Source organism: Anguilla anguilla, chromosome 9 (assembly GCF_013347855.1).
Source record: "Anguilla anguilla isolate fAngAng1 chromosome 9, fAngAng1.pri, whole genome shotgun sequence".
NCBI lineage: Eukaryota > Metazoa > Chordata > Actinopteri > Anguilliformes > Anguillidae > Anguilla > Anguilla anguilla.
Window position 1 is genome coordinate 45,952,620 of NC_049209.1, and position 18,315 is coordinate 45,970,934.

Genomic DNA, 18,315 nt, shown 5'->3' on the forward strand with positions numbered 1-18,315 from the left:
AGTGTGACATTGCTTAGCATTGGAGTATAATAAAATGAAAAACACAAACCACAGGCTGTGGCAGAATAACCCATATTAAAGCATTACTGGCTCGTCGAATATATGAGGAACGTTCTGGGTCAATTATAGCGTGTTTATTTGGAGTTTAAACCCCCTAGACCACATAACTGCATGACAATTTGAACAGCTAATGCGAATCTGTGAAATATGAATTATCTGTAGTTGTAATGCAGTTCTGTGGTGGAGGTGTTTAAAAAACCTATACACGCTCCAATTGACCCACTGGAGACCTATAGAAAGAAACATGGAGTTCCTGGTAGATGCAGAGGCCTGCATCCCTTTGCAAATTACAAGTCGGGATATAGATTTTAAAAAATCAATTATTTATTTGTTTTGTGGGAATATTTTGCAATGCACAAGAATGCATTTAGAAAGTAATCGTAGAATCGCATAATCCCCGCGTTTCATTCCATACTGTGAAAGATTAGGGGGGCGGGGTTGCACGTGCTCTGAACGCAAAACTACGGAAAACTACGTTTCCCAGCAGACAGTGTAGTGGCTGTCGAAGTACGCTGCAGCAGGCACTGCGCAAAGCGTACAAGTGCATGCACAGTCGCTAAGCAAGGGTATCAAGCCGCAAGTATTGAATACCATTGCAATTTTTTGGTTTTAAAAAAGGGTGTGGATTACTTTTTGGATTATTTGTGACATAATATATAGCTCAGCGTTTAGCTGACGTACGCAGTTGAGTTTTTATGATAGTGCTTGCAACTAGCTCGCAAGCTAGAAAGTAACCTTACCTTGGTTAGACGAAACTACGTTGCATGCAGGATTGTCGGCTATTCTGTAGTCATCTCTGAAGCTAACAGGACCAGTTGCGGTGTAGTTTAAACTCGATATCACAGCAGCTTGCTAGATATCTGTCAGATAATTTGGAGAAAATGGGCCACGTTTGGCTCAGTGATCCAATTAGCAAAGTTTAATTAGTTGACAGACTTGGCGGACAGCTAGGTAGCTACCTGTCATTCTGTACGTTTCTTTGGTTTCGTACTGCATTCTGCCCGAGGCAACTAATACGACACAAAACATTACTGCGTGCTTTTGAAACACTGCTTGCTATGGGGGATCATGTGGGAGACCTGAACGCCAACCTGCCTTGTCATTCAACTGGAGATCCTCAGCTGGATAAAGCCATTTATCAATGGATAACATGGGATAAGGTGGGTAGTTGCCGTATGCGTTCTTGGTGGTATTAGAATATAGTTTGTTTAAATTTAAGAGCAGTGAGCTGATTGAGTGGGTTTAGAGAATAAGGATGAGACAGCTGTGAATTCACGCGTGGAAGAAGGAAGGCAACTGTTTATTCGCGAAGTCATATCTAACCGTGGGTGAAATTACCTTGCTGAATAAATAGAATACGGCATGTTGTTCTGTGTGTTGTCTCAGGTGAAATTTCAACGAGCCTATTTTATGAATACCCTCCTATTTTTATTATGTAATGCTGCTAATAGGCCAAGGGCACTACTACTACTAATAATAATCATTATTGTCTTCACAATCAGCATTAATAATGTGTTACATAAACGCAATAATCTGTATTGATTAAAATGGTCAGGATTACAGATGTAGGACATTTGAGTACAGCCAGGATTGTGCTGACATCACATGCAATTACTGCTGTTTGATTTTGGGGAGGCCCGAAAATTGGGGAAGTTTTGTATGTAGATGCTTTAAACATTGCTTCCATGCGTCACTGGATTTTAACCACGTGTAACCAGCAACAACCAGCAGTTGCTATTGATGTAATGTCATTATTGATGTGGACACTTTGAATGTTGATATGCCCTCAAGGCTCAACATTAGTCAACATCTTTTCACAAGTGCTCACAGTAGCTATTACTGAAACATTATATGATGAACAATGTGTCTGCTGTTAATTTTTCAGCCTTTTCAGATTACTCATGATTATTTGTACCATTTTGGATTTTGAAACAACTATCTGTGCACCCTCTGAATGATTGTCATTAATTTGGAATCTATAAACACAAACCACGTTGTATATACACACTGCGAAGGATAGTTGGTGGATTAATAACAAGACCAAAACTAGCCAATAAATTTGCAATACTTTTGCTAATGTGGTGATAATCTCTATGAAAGATGCTTTTTATGTATGGTAGAACATTTTCGGTCTACAAATATCCAGAGAAAAGTAATCGTGATCAATGAGCATGGGTTTTATTTTGTATTTAAACTGTCATATGGGGCCATGATTAACAGACTGGATTGTGTATTGTGTTTTGAAATTCACCACTTGTGTCCTGATGTTGCTTTAGGTAGTTGACCAGTTTCACACATGGCAAGCAGTAGAATAAAAGCAGTTATTAAGGTCTTGACAGGGTTCTTGCTGTGCAAAGTGCAGAAGATAAGTGGCTAGCGCAATGAAAAGAGCAGACGCTTTTAAATGCGCCGTGCCTCATCACAGTACTCCACCTTTATCAGAGCAGACAAAGTGGCATGCCAACACTTGCCAAGTCTTATCACCCGGTGCAGTGCATTTACTTTTGCTCAAAAGTAGTAAGGCTTGGGGGTGGCACGACAGCACTGTCGCCTCACAGCAAGAAGGTCCTGGGCCTTTTTGTGTGGAGTTTGCATGTTCTCCCCGTGTCCACGTTTTCTCCCGCAGTTCAAAGACATGCAGGTAGGCTAACTGGAGGCTCTAAATTTCCCGTAGGTATGAGTGTGTGAGTGAACGGTGTGTGTGCCCTGCGATAGATTGGCGACATGTCCAGGGTGTATTCCTGCCTCTCGCCCAATGCACGCTGGGATAGGCTCCAGCACCGCCCCCCCCTCCCGTGACCCTGATCAGGAATTAGCGGATTAGATAATGGATGGATGGATAGTATGGCTTGGCCATCTTTGGCCTCTGTCTCAGGCCTGGCTCCTTTCTAATTAAAATCCCAGATAACTGGATACTTTTCACTGTTAGCCGCTTGCTTGAGAAGGTGGCGTAATAGCAGCAAGTTTATGCCTACAAGATAATGGGAGGAAACAGATAAATTCTTTTGGATGACCCAATATAGTTTATCAAGGCTAGTCACAACTGTTGGAAAGATCATTTCTTGTGTGTTTTTTAATGCATGGGGAAAGGAGGTACAGCCATGAAATGCATGCATGCACGCACGCACGCACACACACACACCATTCCTGCAGTATAGAAGCTTCTCTCCACACATGTTCTCGTTTCTGCTTTCTGCGTTCATACCAGCTGGAATCTGACAATCCAGATTTTCCAGTGCCCTGTTTCTTGTTATGAAATCCCGTACGCTACTGTGTTGGATCGTGTTGTTGCCACATGACCACAGCAAGCTGATAACAGTCACAAATATGTTGTGACTATGCTAATTGTAATACCTGCAGAGACACACTTTTTAAAGTAATTTGCAACTGTCTTTGTAAATGCCTCTTTAGCATTTTTGGGCAGATAGCATTGACCTGAAAGCACATTTAGACAAGGATATCGCTGAACTCTTTTAGGCCTGGAATGGATGTTCTTAATCTCACAGATTTGGGACAGCTGTTCCAGTTCTAAGAGAATCCAGTGTTCTGAACTCAGGCTTTTAGACACCTGTTAAGTTTTCTGCAGGTGGACTTTTTTTTCTTTGTCTGTCTCGGACACAAAGCGTAGCATCGCAAAACTGTGAACCAAACTCTGAATGTCTGAAAGCCGTCTTGCGTGCTTTATCTGTTTCGGTGAACGTAGTGGTGAACGCGTACCTGAAACACCTCAGGGGTGCTATGCCATATGCATTTTGCACAGCTTTATTGGGAAGCGTGGGCTGTGTGTCTGGGCCTGTACAAAGTGAGCAGCTGAGCATGATGGGAATGTCATCTTCGAATGCCAGAAACAGCTGACTGTCTGTCCCTTCGATTGTCCGTGGTCCTTCAAAGTGTGCTGAGGGGAATATATTTTCACATTTTTACCCTGTGAGGCTAGGGTTAGGGGATAGATCTCATTAATGTGAACATTTGGGACCTCCTTTGGCAATGCTGCATAAATATCAATCGTGACAAGACGGTATCACTTGACAAGTATTTTAAGCCGCCATTTTGTTTTTTGCTGCCCTTATCCAGTAATGACATGGATTTCAACCCCTTCTCTTACCTCCAATCTGTGACTGATCCCTACTGTTGCAGACACACTGGTGCTGTGGTGCTGCGGGCGTTTTGCCGGCGTATATAGGCAGACGATCTGATTGACCTCCGACCTTTAAATGTCAAAGGGCCTGAGATACTGTGCGTGGCACTCCTCTTTGGCTGAGCTGAACGCTTGACTTCTTAGAGGCGCCATTGGTAAAACCAGTTTGACTTCTGATAAAATCAAAATATCTATGTAAAAAATGTCTATAAAAAGTACATTTCTGCAAACATGATCAAATATTAAAGCAAATTTCAATAATTTGGTTAAAATCATGCACAGTATTAGCCTATACCTCATGCGAACCCTGTGAACTCTGCTTTGTAATATAATCCAGGCGAGCCAGCCAGAGTGCATTTAGCAAGAGGCTTATTCATTATGTTTTTGGTCCTGTTCCAGCGTTCCCTGATATAAAAATCCCCATTTGCTCTAGGTTCCTTTCCTTAATTGCTGCAGTGTTATCTGAGATCATTGAGTATGTGCAATCCCTGTGGCAGGGCTCTACGCAAGCATTTTTTTCCAAGAGGTGCACCTGTTCCTGAGTTAAAAAATTTAGCAGCACATTAATGCATCCTGATTAGTAGACATGTTCCTAAATCATTTTTCCAGTTAGCGCACATAAATTTTCAGGAGCAAGTCCTAAAATAGGAACACTGCAGAGCCCTGTATGGTACAGTCAATACCGGTGAAGTGACAAGCAGGCATGTTAGCATATCTGTATAATGAGCCTGTTTTCCGTCACTGTTGATTGGTGGAAAAAACATGTAAATCAATTTGTTTATTATGTCATAAATGAGGTCTTCAAAGATCAATACCAAATTTTCCAGTAATTTCCCGTCATTGTATATTAGAATAACAAGTGTACGTATTAGCTTTTGTTCTTGACAATGTATGTATTTGACAATGATAGCCTAATTGCAGTTGCACAGGGTGTAATATGCAATGCAAGTAAGAAGAAAGCTGTGAAGCGTTCTCAAATGAGTTCAAATGAGTTATCAAGGAATCAATTCTTTATGCTGTCAGAATGAGGTAGGCCTGTATGTCCAAATATGTTCTGTAAAATTTCTCTATAGCGGTACCAATAATAAATTAGGTTTCAGATGAGGAAGTACTGTATACCAGTAATAAATTAGGTTTCAGATGAGGAAGTACTGTATACCAATAATTAATTAGGTTTCTGACGATGAAGTACTGTACTGTATAGCAATAATAAATTAGGTTTCTGATGATGAAGTACTGTACTGTATACCAATAATAAATTAGGTATCAGATGATGAAGTACCGTATACCAATAATAAATTAGGTTTCTGATTAGGAAGTACTGTACTGTATAGCAATAATAAATTAGGTTTCTGATGAAGTACTGTACTGTATAGCAATAATAAATTAGGTTTCTGATGATGAAGTACTGTACTGTATACCAATAATAAATTAGGTATCAGATGATGAAGTACCGTATACCAATAATAAATTAGGCTTCAGATGATGAAGTACTGGTTACTAATAATAAATTCAGTTTCAGATGACAAAGTACTCTATAGCAATAATAAATTATAAGGAGCTGAGAATGAAGGAAATGTCCCTCTGAATGTTGGTGGTCCTTCATAGTGTTCTGAGGGGATTATATTTCCCCTTTTTACCCTGCAAGGTTACATAATATGAAATCCATTACTGCTGTGGACTTGAATGCATGAGAACAGACAGGAATGACGCCACGTTGGTTGTCCAAAATCAGACAGTCAGGTTTCCCTCCAATCATCAGCCGGTTCTGGCCTTGGGACAAGGTGTGCGGACTCCTTATTCTGCATGGATGCTGCTGACTCATCCTTGAATGAGTCAGCAGTGTTAAAACGCGCTGTGGACCAGCAGGCAGTGCGGTCCTCTAGGTCTGCTGTCGTACTTCTCCGGTCTGAAGGGCCTGTTTTTGACATGCTGTCCCGTCCTTGCGCTCGCTCCAGAACCCCAGGACCCGGGCCCAGGTGGAGGCCCTGCTGCGGGACGGGCGCCTGGACGAGCTGCGGCGCAGGCTGTGCTCCAGGATGAGCTTCGGGACGGCGGGGCTGCGGGCGGCCATGGGAGCCGGCTTCGCCCTCATCAACGACCTCACCGTCATTCAGTCCACGCAGGTCAGCGGCCGTCCTTCAGCACGCGCGGTCGAGTGCGGAGTCAAGCGATGGGGTGACTCCTCCCCCAGTCTGCCCGGTCTCAGTTAGTCGAGTTTCAGGCATCTGTTACTTTGGTCTGTTTGAGTAGTTTTTTGTTTTTTCTTTGGGGTTGGGAGGGGATTATGAAATGGATGCCAGATGGGAGAGAATGGAAGGTTCCAGACTACTAATTACAGCCTCTGATGCAGTCGAATGAAGCAGCTTACCAAAATCTGTTGAACGAGCCAAACACCTGCCGCACCTTTTAAATGCAGGGACTGTTGATGGAATTGCTGTCGCATCCAATCACAATGTTCCTGTGCATTTTAAACAGCCAATGTTCTAGTTCTTTTAGTGTTTCTCTCGTGGTGTCCCAGAATCTTTCATCAGATTAATTTATGTGTGTCCCTAGCCGTCTTAAATAATGACATTTAATGTATTCATAAAAAAAATGTATACATTAGTTGATTTATTAGTTACAACTCACAGTTTTGTGTGGAGACTGTTCTGGTTATAGAGAAAGCATACAGCAGCAGTTCTGCAATCTAATCCCAGCCTTAAAATAAATGAATGGTTGCTTTTAACCAATGAAATTCATTTTCATAAGCTGAAACAAACTGTGCAGCCTGTGAAGTTGAAGTTAGCAGGGTCTTACCCTCATAAAACCTGAGTCAGTTCAGGGTGAGTTCTTGTGTACAATGACAACCTGACATAAAACGGGTACAAAGTGCAGGTGTAAACACACAAAAAAACCTGGAGAGACAGTTTCCTGAATTTATAATTAAATTGGACTAACCGAATGTATAATTTTAATGTGCTGTGTTATCTCAGCCTTTTGGCCTGGGAGGTACTGTGAACCTGTGCTTTGGACGTTCCTCTTTAGGGTCCTGGTCCCACTTCTTCTTCCCCCACAGGGCATGTATAAGTATCTGGCAAAGTGCTTCCCCGACTTGGAAAGCAGAGGCCTGGTCGTCGGCTATGACACTCGCGGACAGGAAGCCAGCAGCTGCAGCAGTGAACGGTACTGCCAGACCCCCCCCCCCAAAACCATCCCCCCACCTGCTGTGCTCTGGCAGGGTGACTCCTGGTTGGGCCCCGCGATTTAAGCAGCTGTAGCGCCCCCCCCAAATAGGACGTGGCAGCATGGCCAAAAATACCAACCCTGAGTTTTTTCTGCTTTTCTATCTGTGAAATGTGTGTGTGTGTGTGTGTGTGAGTGTGTGTGTGCATGCGGGTGTGTGTGTGTGTCTGTGTGTGTGTGGGTGGGTGTGTCTGTGTTTACGGGTGTCTGTGCAGATGTACTTGGACTTGACATTTGTTTTCAAAGCTAGCAAACTACGTAAAACGGGTTGAAAGAAAACATATTTATCACGCTTGAAAATCTGAATTGTTCCTGTTCTGTTTGCCTTGGGGCTAAAGGAACAGGCCCTGTCATGTCCTTTTTAATCCCACTTTGCCATGAATTCTACTATTGCATTTAAAGCAATTCCAATCTGCTCTGTTTTTACACGTTCTTCACAGGTTATGTGCATGCTCTATAGGGTAACAGGGGCCAGTGTTTGGGTTCAGTGGAAGCATTGATTGCACTCTTGGCGTACTGTACTTTCTGTAAACATTTGGGACGGGAAAAACAATCGGTGGAACGGGGGGTGATAATGCTTTCACGTGGTCATGAATACATAATAATTCGGCTTTAAACAAAAACAGAGTCCAGAAAATGTACTAATTAAATGTAAACACATAGGTAACGTGAATATATGATTTATGGAAATAATAGGCATTTGAAAATGGACACCAGGGAAAGTGCTTGGTATTCAATACTTTACGGTATTCAATGTCCAGTCACTACAAGTAAAACGTAGTGTCAGCCCATTGAAATGTACTATGATGTGCAATTACTCGAACGGTGCAGGATGAACCGCATTTCCCTCCTCCCTCCAGGCTTGGCAAGTTGACTGCTGCAGTTATGCTTTCTAAAGATGTCCTGGTCTACCTGTTCTCCTCATATGTTCCCACCCCCTTTGTGGTAAGTCTGTTTCCATACGTACCCTTAATCTTAGTCCATTTCCATCGGCAGAGGTTTCTAACTGTGACATCATTGTTTGTAACAGCAGCCGCTGCACAATGCCATGCTGGGAAGTGTAGTTTTAAGTAAGTCAGCAGCCGTGATGTGTCCAGTGGGTGTGTTGGTGTGGCTCTTCCTGTGACTCACACACCGGCGCCTGTGTGTCTCCTCCTCTCTAGCCCTATGCTGTGAAAAAGCTGGGTGCGGCCGCTGGTGTGATGATCACTGCGTCTCACAACCCGAAAGAGGACAACGGCTACAAGGTGTGCGACGGCCACGCGTGTCACACTGCGGTTTGATGGTCTACTGCATCAACGGCTGTTCATCTTAAATCATTCAGTCCTTTAGGTTGCCAATGACAGACATGCTGGTGTCATTTGGTTTTGTGTTGGCAGCCTGCACTAGTTTAATTATAAGACCCGAGTGAATAACATATTCGAAATATTTTAACGCTTTAGAAACCAGTAAAAATAAACTCAGATCCCTGAGACTTTTCAATGTTATGGAGGAAAACATACATACTATGAAGGTAGCATTTTGTGTTGAATATTTGACAAAATGTTTCTTTTTAAACTGTTAATCTGCAAGAGCTTTGCTTTACTTTAAAATGTCACTGACCCCAATCTCATGCCTATGAATAGTAAGCCAGCTGTCATTATTAAATTGGGCATTGGGAAATATGAAGGATAATTTTGACCGTTTTAATGACTTGACCGTACTTATCTCAAGGTTACATTACATTACATCACAGGCATTTAGCCAACGCTCTTATCCAGCGTGACTTACACAACTTTTTACATAGCATTTACATTGCATCCATTTATACAGCTGGATATGTACTGAACCAATGCAGGTTAAGTACCTTGCTCAAGGGTACAACAGCAGCGTCCTACCTGGGAATCGGACCTGTGACCTTTAGGTTACAAGACCAGCTCCTCACCCATTATACTACACTGCCGCCCTAAAGGTCTACTGGGAGAACGGAGCCCAGATCTCCTCCCCCCACGACAAGGAGATCCTGCGGTGCATCGAGGAGAGCACGGAGCCCTGGGCCGAGGCCTGGAACGAGAACCTGCCGGACGTCAGCCCCCTGAGGAGGGATCCCCTGGAGGACATCTGCAGGGGCTACATGGAGGACCTCAAATCCGTCTGCTTCCACAGGTGAGGAACCCCCTTCAGTAGGCCTTCAGACATGTCCTAATGAGTACACAGAAAAGCTCCTGTGTACTCATTAGGTCACGGCTATCCCTCATACAGAAAAGGATTATTTCAGACTTGCCACTGGGTGCCGGGTGTTCTACAACCTCCAGAATTATGGTGTGCACTGATACAGAAAGCTTCTGCTTGTTGACTTATTTGTGGTTGAATAGAGACTATTTTGGTCGAAGTAAAGCTTGTGTGTATTTTGAGGTTAAATCTATCTACTGTTTGGACTTGGTGAGGACTAGATGAGGATTAGTTATGTCCTAATATGTAAAACCATAGAATTGAAAGAGAATAGCGTGTATGCTTTCTTTTTCAAATCACTGTATCACTGTATTCACATCACTGGGTTTTTTGTCTTAAAAACACGTTTTCCCTGCTTTGCCTGCGTAGAGAGCTGAACACAAAGACTCCGCTGAAGTTTGTCCACTCCGCCTTCCACGGCGTGGGGCACGAGTACGTCCAGCAGGCCTTCCGGGTGTTCGGCTTCCCCCCTCCCATACCCGTGCCGGAGCAGAAGGACCCCGACCCGGAATTTTCCACGGTCAGCTGCCCAAATCCAGAGGAGGGAGAGTCCGTCCTGGTGAGGAAACTGCGATTGTTTTCTCTATCTCCCAACCGACTGACGCCAATGAGAGAATTTCAGCTTTTTTCGTGTAGTTCATATAGAGCAGTTCAATTTGCATGCTCCGCGTTATGTCATGTCATGTGCTTTGAAAATTAAATGCAAATGCATGTGCTTATTAGTTTAAATCCATAGAGAGACATAGATGTTAACTGTTGATTGGACATGAATAAGAGATTGAATCAGAAGATGAAAAATTCACTTCTCGTTAAGTTCCCTTGAAGGGAACCACCATTTTACCTCAAGCTAGTTTCTTTACTTTTCTTTAGAATGTATGAAATCTAACTATGGAAATCTTGAATCCGGACAGTTTGTTGGCACGTAAATAACTAATATAATGTACCGTAGGTGTGCCAAGGTTCATTTGCTTAACAGCTCATTTGAAAATGAAATGCTTTTCCCAAACGTTACTTTTTATTTTGGCATTTATCAGGCACTCTTATCTACAACAACTTACACAGATTACCTTGCTCAAGGGTAACAAAAACAGCAACCGAGGTACAACTCCAGGTCTCTAACCTTTAAACTACACTGCCAAACCATTCGGCAGCACCCACAGCATATGGTCTGTGTTTTAGTCTCTCTGGTTTGCTTTGCTTTGCAGGAGCTCTCTCTTCGCCTGGCAGAGAAAGAAGGAGCCAGGATAGTTCTGGCAACTGATCCTGATGCTGATCGCTTGGCTGTTTCAGAGCAGTGTGACAAGTATGTTAGTACAGTATACTGTATAACCATACTGAACCCTAAAACCACACTGAACTCCTAATTACACTCCTAATTATTGACTCAATGCTCAACTGCACATGATATTGTTAATTGTGCTGTTTATTTATTGCATTGTATGTTTTTTTCTCTTTAAACTAGCTTTGTTAAGCCGAAGACAAATTTCCACTTTTGTTCTCAAATTCTGTTGTGTTGTGTTGTGTTTATTAATGGGAACCAAGTCAAATAGTTAATATTAAATACTTTAACCCTTTAGACTCCAGCAATGTTAAATTGCCTCAATTATGATTGCTAACAATTTTACACGTCTATTTTCACCACTATTCAGATAATTTAATGACTTTTGTGTTTTTGGGGATCAGCAGTGTTAAAGTATTTAAAAAATGTCTATAGCCCAGGTCTGAAAAGAACATATTTCCAAATAGCACTCACAAAGAATATGTGTGTATGTGACCCAGAAAAGCATGAACTGTAGTGAAGATACGATTGGTGGCATTGATACAGAACAGCTCAAACTGCGTGCATGTCACTATTTATTAGTGCACTGGATGAATGTATGTGACTTGTGATAAGTGAGCTGTGAGATTTAGCATGTGGACGGCAGTCATTGATTTCATTTGGACCAGTGTAATCCTCAGCATTGATTTTTTTTGTTGGGGCTTCATGGTTTTTAAAGCACATTTTCCATTATTGATTTTCACCGATATGGCATTCAACAGCCTAGCAGGGTGTCTGACTGGAGCCATTGACTCATGGTTCTTTTGAAATAATGAGTAATGATAAACATACAGATTTTGAGGGCATATATTTTTCTTTTCCTTGGTTTGGATTTGGCTGTTTTATAATCAGACATAGGTCAAATACGTATTTGTTTTGGATTCACATACGTTTCTGTGCTCTGTTGATCTTGCCTGATGTAATTGAGCCTGCCAAGAAGGTGACCAGAAAGCGGGGTTTGCACTTTTTGAGAGTATTTCATTGGTTCCAATGCACCAGACAAGATCAGTAAAGTGTAGAAAAGTATTTGAATCCAAAACAAATACGTATTTGACCCAGGTCTGTTTATAATGAATTAATCTGAACGGCTTGTTTTTACCCTCTTCCCTCCCTCTCCTTCTATTGGCTGTGAAGTTGTGAGTGGCGGGTATTCACGGGCAATGAGCTGGCTGCGCTGCTGGGCTGGTGGATGCTGTTTAACTGGCGGGAAACACACCCGGACCCGGCCGACACTCAAAGGGTCTGCATGATGGCCACGACCGTCTCCTCCAAAATCCTCCAGGCCTTCGCACAGGTGGAGGGGTTCCAGTACGAGGTAGAATTTCGAAATTTGAGAGGAAATTCAAATTATTAAATTGAACAGAATTCAATGTGAAGGTGTTGGCCAGTGTGCCTTGTACACACACTGGCATTAACGTGATGATTATCTACTTATTTTTAATGGGCTTTGTGTACATCATACTTGTTTTCTGTTGGATTCATCAGTACTCTCTTATCAAAAGAGTACCCCCGACCAACCTGAATTTCAGTATGTGATGTTTTTAGATTTCTTGTGTTGGTATGTATTTTTGATTTCTTTGTGTTTAGCTTTTTCATCATCATATTATTATTATTTTTATACCAGCAGCCCTGCGAGCTCTTCTGACAAAGCGCAGTATAGTAGCGCTTACTGTAGTGCACAATCAATGTATTCTATTAAAAGTATATTCTATTCCCATTGATGTCTTAAAAAAGCATTGGGGGGGGGAATTTTGATGATTTTTCTCCAGTCTGTGAAAGTGTATTGTGGGGTAAAGGGGAGGAAGATTTGGCTTTGCACATGTGCTCAGGCTATGAATATCACTCTGGTTCCATTTAGCATGATTTATATTTTACTTTAGGAAACGTTACCGGGCTTCAAGTGGACTGGAAATAAGATCCATGAGCTGGAAAAGCAAGGGAAGGTGGTGCTCTTTGCCTTTGAAGAGTCCATAGGTATGTATAGCTGCTGAAATGAAGGCTTGTGTTCTGTAGCCCTTTTGTTCTGCTCTTGTAACTGGATTACATTAAGGCTAGCTTTACGAACAGTGCGGCTTGGTGTTGCAGCTTAAGAAGGGGACCAAGCTTTTCTTTTGGCTTGAACAGGAAAGGAAGATTTATTTATGTATTTATTTTGCTGTTGTGCAACACACAGCTGTGTAGATATGTGTACATTCGGTACCTTAATCCTCTTATTGCGCGCACACACACACACATACACACACATGCACACACGTGCACTCACATGCACACACACACACACACACACAAACTCACACGCATGCACACACACACACGCATGCTCACATGCACGCACGCACGCACACACACGCACACTGATCTGATCTGGGTTTCAGGGTTCATGTGCGGCAGCGTGGTCCGTGATAAAGACGGAGTGAGCGCGGCAGTGGTAGTGGCGGAAATGGCGGCCTACCTCCACTCCAAAAACCTCACCCTGAGCCGGCAGCTGGCTAACATTTTTGAAATGTGAGTTTCAGATTTTTTATTTTTTATTTTTTATTTTTTATTTTTTATTTTTTATTTTTTATTTTTTATTTTTTATTTTTTATTTTTTTATTTTTTTATTTTGCAAAAAATGTTATTTTTTTGTAGCTCGGAAAGTGAAACAAAATTTGCAACCACACATTCCCATTAGGTGAACATTATTTGGTAAAAAAAATTTACATTTACTTTTTAAAAAAACAAAAAACAAAAAAAAAACCCTGAGGTCTGTTATTTCCATAACACATGCACCCTAGCATCATTTTGATAAAGTACCTTATAGAGTATCAAGTTTTTTCTCTGACACACCTTTGCGGCCTTGTTTGGTTTCTTTAACGGTTTCTTTAACGGTTGCCGCGGTTGTCTTTCAGTTACGGTACGCACATCTCGAAAACATCCTACGTCGTCTGCCGCGACCCTCCGACTATCAAGAGGATATTCACCCGTCTCCGAAATTGGGAGGGCGAGGCGGCGTACCCCAAGTCCTGCAGAGGGTACAGCATTTCACACATCAGGGACGTGACCACAGGATACGACAGCAGCCAGCCCAACCAGAAATGTGTGAGTCAAGCGTATGGAACACCACCAAAGGGGCAGACTCAGGGACATGTATTATTTAGCCTCTTGACTGGTGTTCTCATGCACTCATTCACCAGCGGTTCTATGGTAAATTAGCATGCTTTGTGTTGGCCCCATCTTTCATCTGAAAAGTCGTTCACATAACCCTGCTATTAAATTGAAATTGATTGAACGTGTTCTGCTAGGGCATATTTCTCTCTTTTTCTAAAAATCGGATTAACACATTAAAATAGGAGATGATACTCAATAAAATTAATAACTAAAAAGTTAAATGTGGAACAACATTTTACATTAGGGGAAGAAAAATACTTTTGTAATTATTCTGTAATTTATGACTCATAGCATAAATACAGTTACATGGCTTTGGCAATTATATTGTGCTTATGAGGGAGTTATACAGGGACTATAAGGATCCCCCACACTGAAGTGTTACCAGATTTGCCAATCATTCAGACCTGGGTCAAATAAGTATCTGCACACTTGAACTGTTTAGATACTGAAAAAATTGAAAACAATCCCATACAGATCCCTAAGAAACATATGATTGCTACTAACTGATCTGTTGAATCATAAGAAATGAATTTTGGTTTTTGGAAATGGATTTTAATGTTGAAATTGTTAGTGACCTGCAGGAATCATTTTGCTGTCTGAAAGGCTAAAGTATTTCAAATAAATAGCTTTCCTGAGATCTTTTAAAAAAAAAAAAAAAACATTCTATTTATTTCATAGCTTGTGGTTTTATGGTTACGTTGTGCGAGTAATGCAGAGGCATTGAGTGAATTGCTCACGGGACCCGTGCGGGCCTGTCAGTGCATGCTAATGTGTAAAGTGCATTTCGTTTTGCCCATATAGGTGCTTCCTGTGACAAAGAACAGCCAAATGGTCACCTTCTCTTTCCAGAACGGGATCGTGGCTACACTGAGGACGAGCGGCACGGAGCCCAAGATCAAATTCTACACAGAGTTCTGTGCTCCCCCTGGGAAGAGGTAGGAGTAATAATAATAATACTAACAATAATGATAATGGCAATAATAATAATAATAATAATGCTAATACTCATAATACAAATAATAATTATTATAATGCTAATAATAATAATAATTATTATAATAATAATAATGCTAATAATAATAACAATAACAATGATAAAAATTGTTTCTATTTATCTGATGCCCTCCATATAATGATTTCAAAGCCCATTACATTGAAGGGGGAAACTACCGGTTCTTATGGAAACCAACAGTTAGAATAATGTAATGGAGGGACTATTTCTGACAGGACACGGAGGAGGCTTAAGATGTCGAGGAGCTGTGTGACATATTTGTTGGTTGGTGCTCAGCGATTAAAATAAGATTAGTGGAATATGAGTGCTGTTCACAAGATTTGTGGTTTATTGACGGTTAACTTTTGAAAAAATTATTAACTTCCTGTGGAATTCTCAGGGACATCTCCAGCATGGAGGAGGAGCTATGTAAGGTTACAGAAGCACTGGTTGAAGAGTTCCTTGAACCGGACAAGAACAACCTCACTCGAAGATCTGTGTAAGGGGGGTGGGGGGGGGGCTTCTCTGGTATTATTAAGTTTAACAGCCAGGTACCATTTCCACCCATTTCCCTGCCACTAGCGTTTAAACGAGACGTCCACTGTGCTTTGAGCTACTGTGGAATGCAGTGTGAGTCATTCTGATTTCTGGTGTTGCAGTGATTGCAAAACGGGGGTAAGCTTTGCTGCAGAGCTAGCGTGCGTGCTAGCTTCTGCGTTTAGGGATGATTTAATTTTTTTAGCATACCTCACTGGATCCAGTTTCATTAATCAGACTGGGGGGGATGCCAGTACTTGATGGACAGTGCATTTCTTGAAATGCAAAAAGTCAGGGTCGAAGTTCATTTTTGTTTTCACAGAAAGTATTATTTCAGGAAAGAATATACTATAATACTAATATACTATAATTGTTTAGGAGACTTGTGCAATGTGGTATATCTGTACAGGGTGAACCTCTTCTGTGATTGTTTTATCGCAACTGCATATGTTTACCTCTCCAGCATGGTCACTTGTAATAAAAAAAATAGTGTCATGGCTATATTTGTCCAAATCGTGTGAAAATGTTGCTTTTACACTGTGTGGCCAGACCTCTGTTTTCATCTGTCTCAGGGTGTCTTATAGCAGTTATAATAATTATATCATTACTATTATTACAACACACTAATATTAGTATTACAGATGAGTCCATCCTAGATCAATGGCAACCTGACATCAAAACCCTGAGAAAAAAACTGCTCACTTACAATGGAAAGCTACTGCTTAGACTACAAAAGAATGCAGTTGGATGCATGTTGTACTCACATGTGCTGATAAGACATGCAATGCATGCACATGCTTATACTTTGCGTTAGCACAAATCGAAACTTCACTGTCAACCAATTAGGCCCCAAAGGCTGTAGACGGGCGTGTCAATTTGTAAGCAACCAAAGAGAACTCGGCTGAATAATTCAAATGAACCAGTTAAGCTGTGTTGTGAAAGTAAGACCACAGTGTACAGTAAACCCCACCAAGACCAGGAATGTGAGTGACTGTTTCATCATTAATGCTTATAGTCTGAAGTGGCAATCATTGCAAAAAGTGTTACAAAAATGCATTTTTTTTGTCAGCTAAAACCAAAAAACCATTTTACTTTCTTTCTTGTTGAAACGGCGAACAATGTTCATTTACAATAACTTTTTTTTGTTGTTGTTTTTTTTGTTGTTGATTTGGTTGCTACATTTTTCACCCAAAAGCACAAATTGGACAAAATGATTGTCGAAGAATAGGCGGGTAAAATAAGCAAGGGGACACAACTTGAGTTTCCTTTTGCCAAATAGCTTTTGTGTAATTCTTATGTACATAAACCATCATTTTACTTTTCATTCGTAAACCTTTCAGATGAAGTGCCACTTTGTGGAGGGAAATGTAAGATTATGTATGATCGGGAAATGCTACTGTAGTCTGTTTGCTGAAGACTGACTGGTCCAGGGTTTCTCCTCTAGATTGAAATGTGCTTATGATCTGTTCCAGAGTTCCAGAGTTCACAAGAGATTATTACAGAGTGATGTATTCTAGTTTAATGTACCTCTTCTTTGTAAGTGGGATTAGTTGTTCACTTTGTTTAGCTGTTCTTAGTTTATTTATTCCGTCTGAGTTTTTTCGTAATTTTTGTTTTTGTTCTTGTTTTGTTTATAGATGTATCATAGATATTTTATTGCTTTAATGCTTCTGTAAAGTGTCATTATTGTTGTGTTGCTGTTTCATAGTACAGTAAATAAACATGTCTATTTATTATGCAAATGTACAGCATAGCACTTTTTTGGTGGATGATGAATTTTTACCATACATTCAGAACGTTATATTTCAATACAATATATTTTCGGTTTGAAAAAAACAAAAATTGATTTGACCAGCAAATAATGAGATGATAAAATGTAAATGATATGATGCTTAGGAGTATCTAGAAACCCTTACTTCACTGATGTTTAGCAGAAGCTGTTATCCAGAGCAAACACAAGTGCAAAGATGTGGGATTGAAGTGCAGTAATTCCCTAGAAGGGGAGAGTATAGTCCCCAGAGAGACAAGTGCAATAAATGCAGGCTCAACTGACAATTTTTCAGCTACCCTACAGAACATGAAAAGACAAACAAGAACAAAACTACCCTAAAGACTATCAAACTAAGTTAGACAAACAAGAACAAAACTACCCTAAAGGCCATTAAAATATGAAACTAACAAAAGTGAAGAACCGTACGCCGTGAAAACCAGGAATGAACAATCCAAGGGTCAGTTAATAAAAGTCCTGCCATGTGTTTCTTCCACCCACGAACCCCCATTTCACTAATTTGTTTTATTGGATAGATGGTGACTGCCTGTGCCCAAAACCGGCACCGAGTGCACTTCAAAATGTGTTTAAAGGGGTGAGACGACACTCCCAAATATGAACAATGCTCATTTCAAACTGCGTGATTATGTGTTCTCAAACGGGTGAAAATATAAAATGCATCTGAGCTCAACACCTCGTCATCAAATGAGCCATAACTATTTATTTATTAATTAGGCATTTTTGGAAATGTCCGCACCATTTTCTGTTTTAATGTGAAATTATAAAGGGCACTCAAAATATGTGTCTTTATTGTACTGCTGAATATGCCCAAGCCATGGTGCCAACTTTGACCTTTCACACGTCTAGAAATTTATTTGGGTCATTTTAAAATATTGACCACAAGATGGGGCCATATC

General features: G+C 41.0%; 1 protein-coding gene across 2 annotated transcripts; it reads left to right on the top strand.

Annotated features, from left to right (window-relative positions):
• Positions 1-565: 565 nt before the first annotated feature.
• On the top strand, positions 566-17,386 carry LOC118236499 (glucose 1,6-bisphosphate synthase-like). Of its 2 annotated transcripts, XM_035434938.1 has the most exons (14): positions 566-1,220; positions 6,157-6,324; positions 7,257-7,363; positions 8,284-8,368; positions 8,587-8,670; positions 9,375-9,568; positions 10,004-10,193; positions 10,840-10,937; positions 12,087-12,267; positions 12,833-12,926; positions 13,328-13,457; positions 13,844-14,033; positions 14,904-15,037; positions 15,494-17,386. In XM_035434938.1, the coding sequence occupies exons 1-14, from the start codon at positions 1,119-1,121 to the stop codon at positions 15,594-15,596; spliced, it is 1,860 nt and encodes a 619-aa protein (XP_035290829.1). In that variant the 5' UTR covers positions 566-1,118; the 3' UTR covers positions 15,597-17,386. The 2 variants fall into 2 exon arrangements, with proteins under 2 accessions (XP_035290829.1, XP_035290830.1); XM_035434939.1 differs by lacking the exon at positions 566-1,220 and having other exon boundaries at positions 6,196-6,324; positions 7,226-7,363.
• Positions 17,387-18,315: the final 929 nt, after the last annotated feature.

Coding starts and splice junctions, on each gene's coding strand:
- LOC118236499 (XM_035434938.1), top strand. CDS start 1,119: ATGGGGGATCATGTGGGAGACCTGAACGCCAACCTGCCTTGTCATTCA. Junction 12,927..13,327: donor TGCCTTTGAAGAGTCCATAG/GTATGTATAGCT, acceptor TCTGGGTTTCAG/GGTTCATGTGCGGCAGCGTG. Junction 13,458..13,843: donor CTGGCTAACATTTTTGAAAT/GTGAGTTTCAGA, acceptor GTTGTCTTTCAG/TTACGGTACGCACATCTCGA.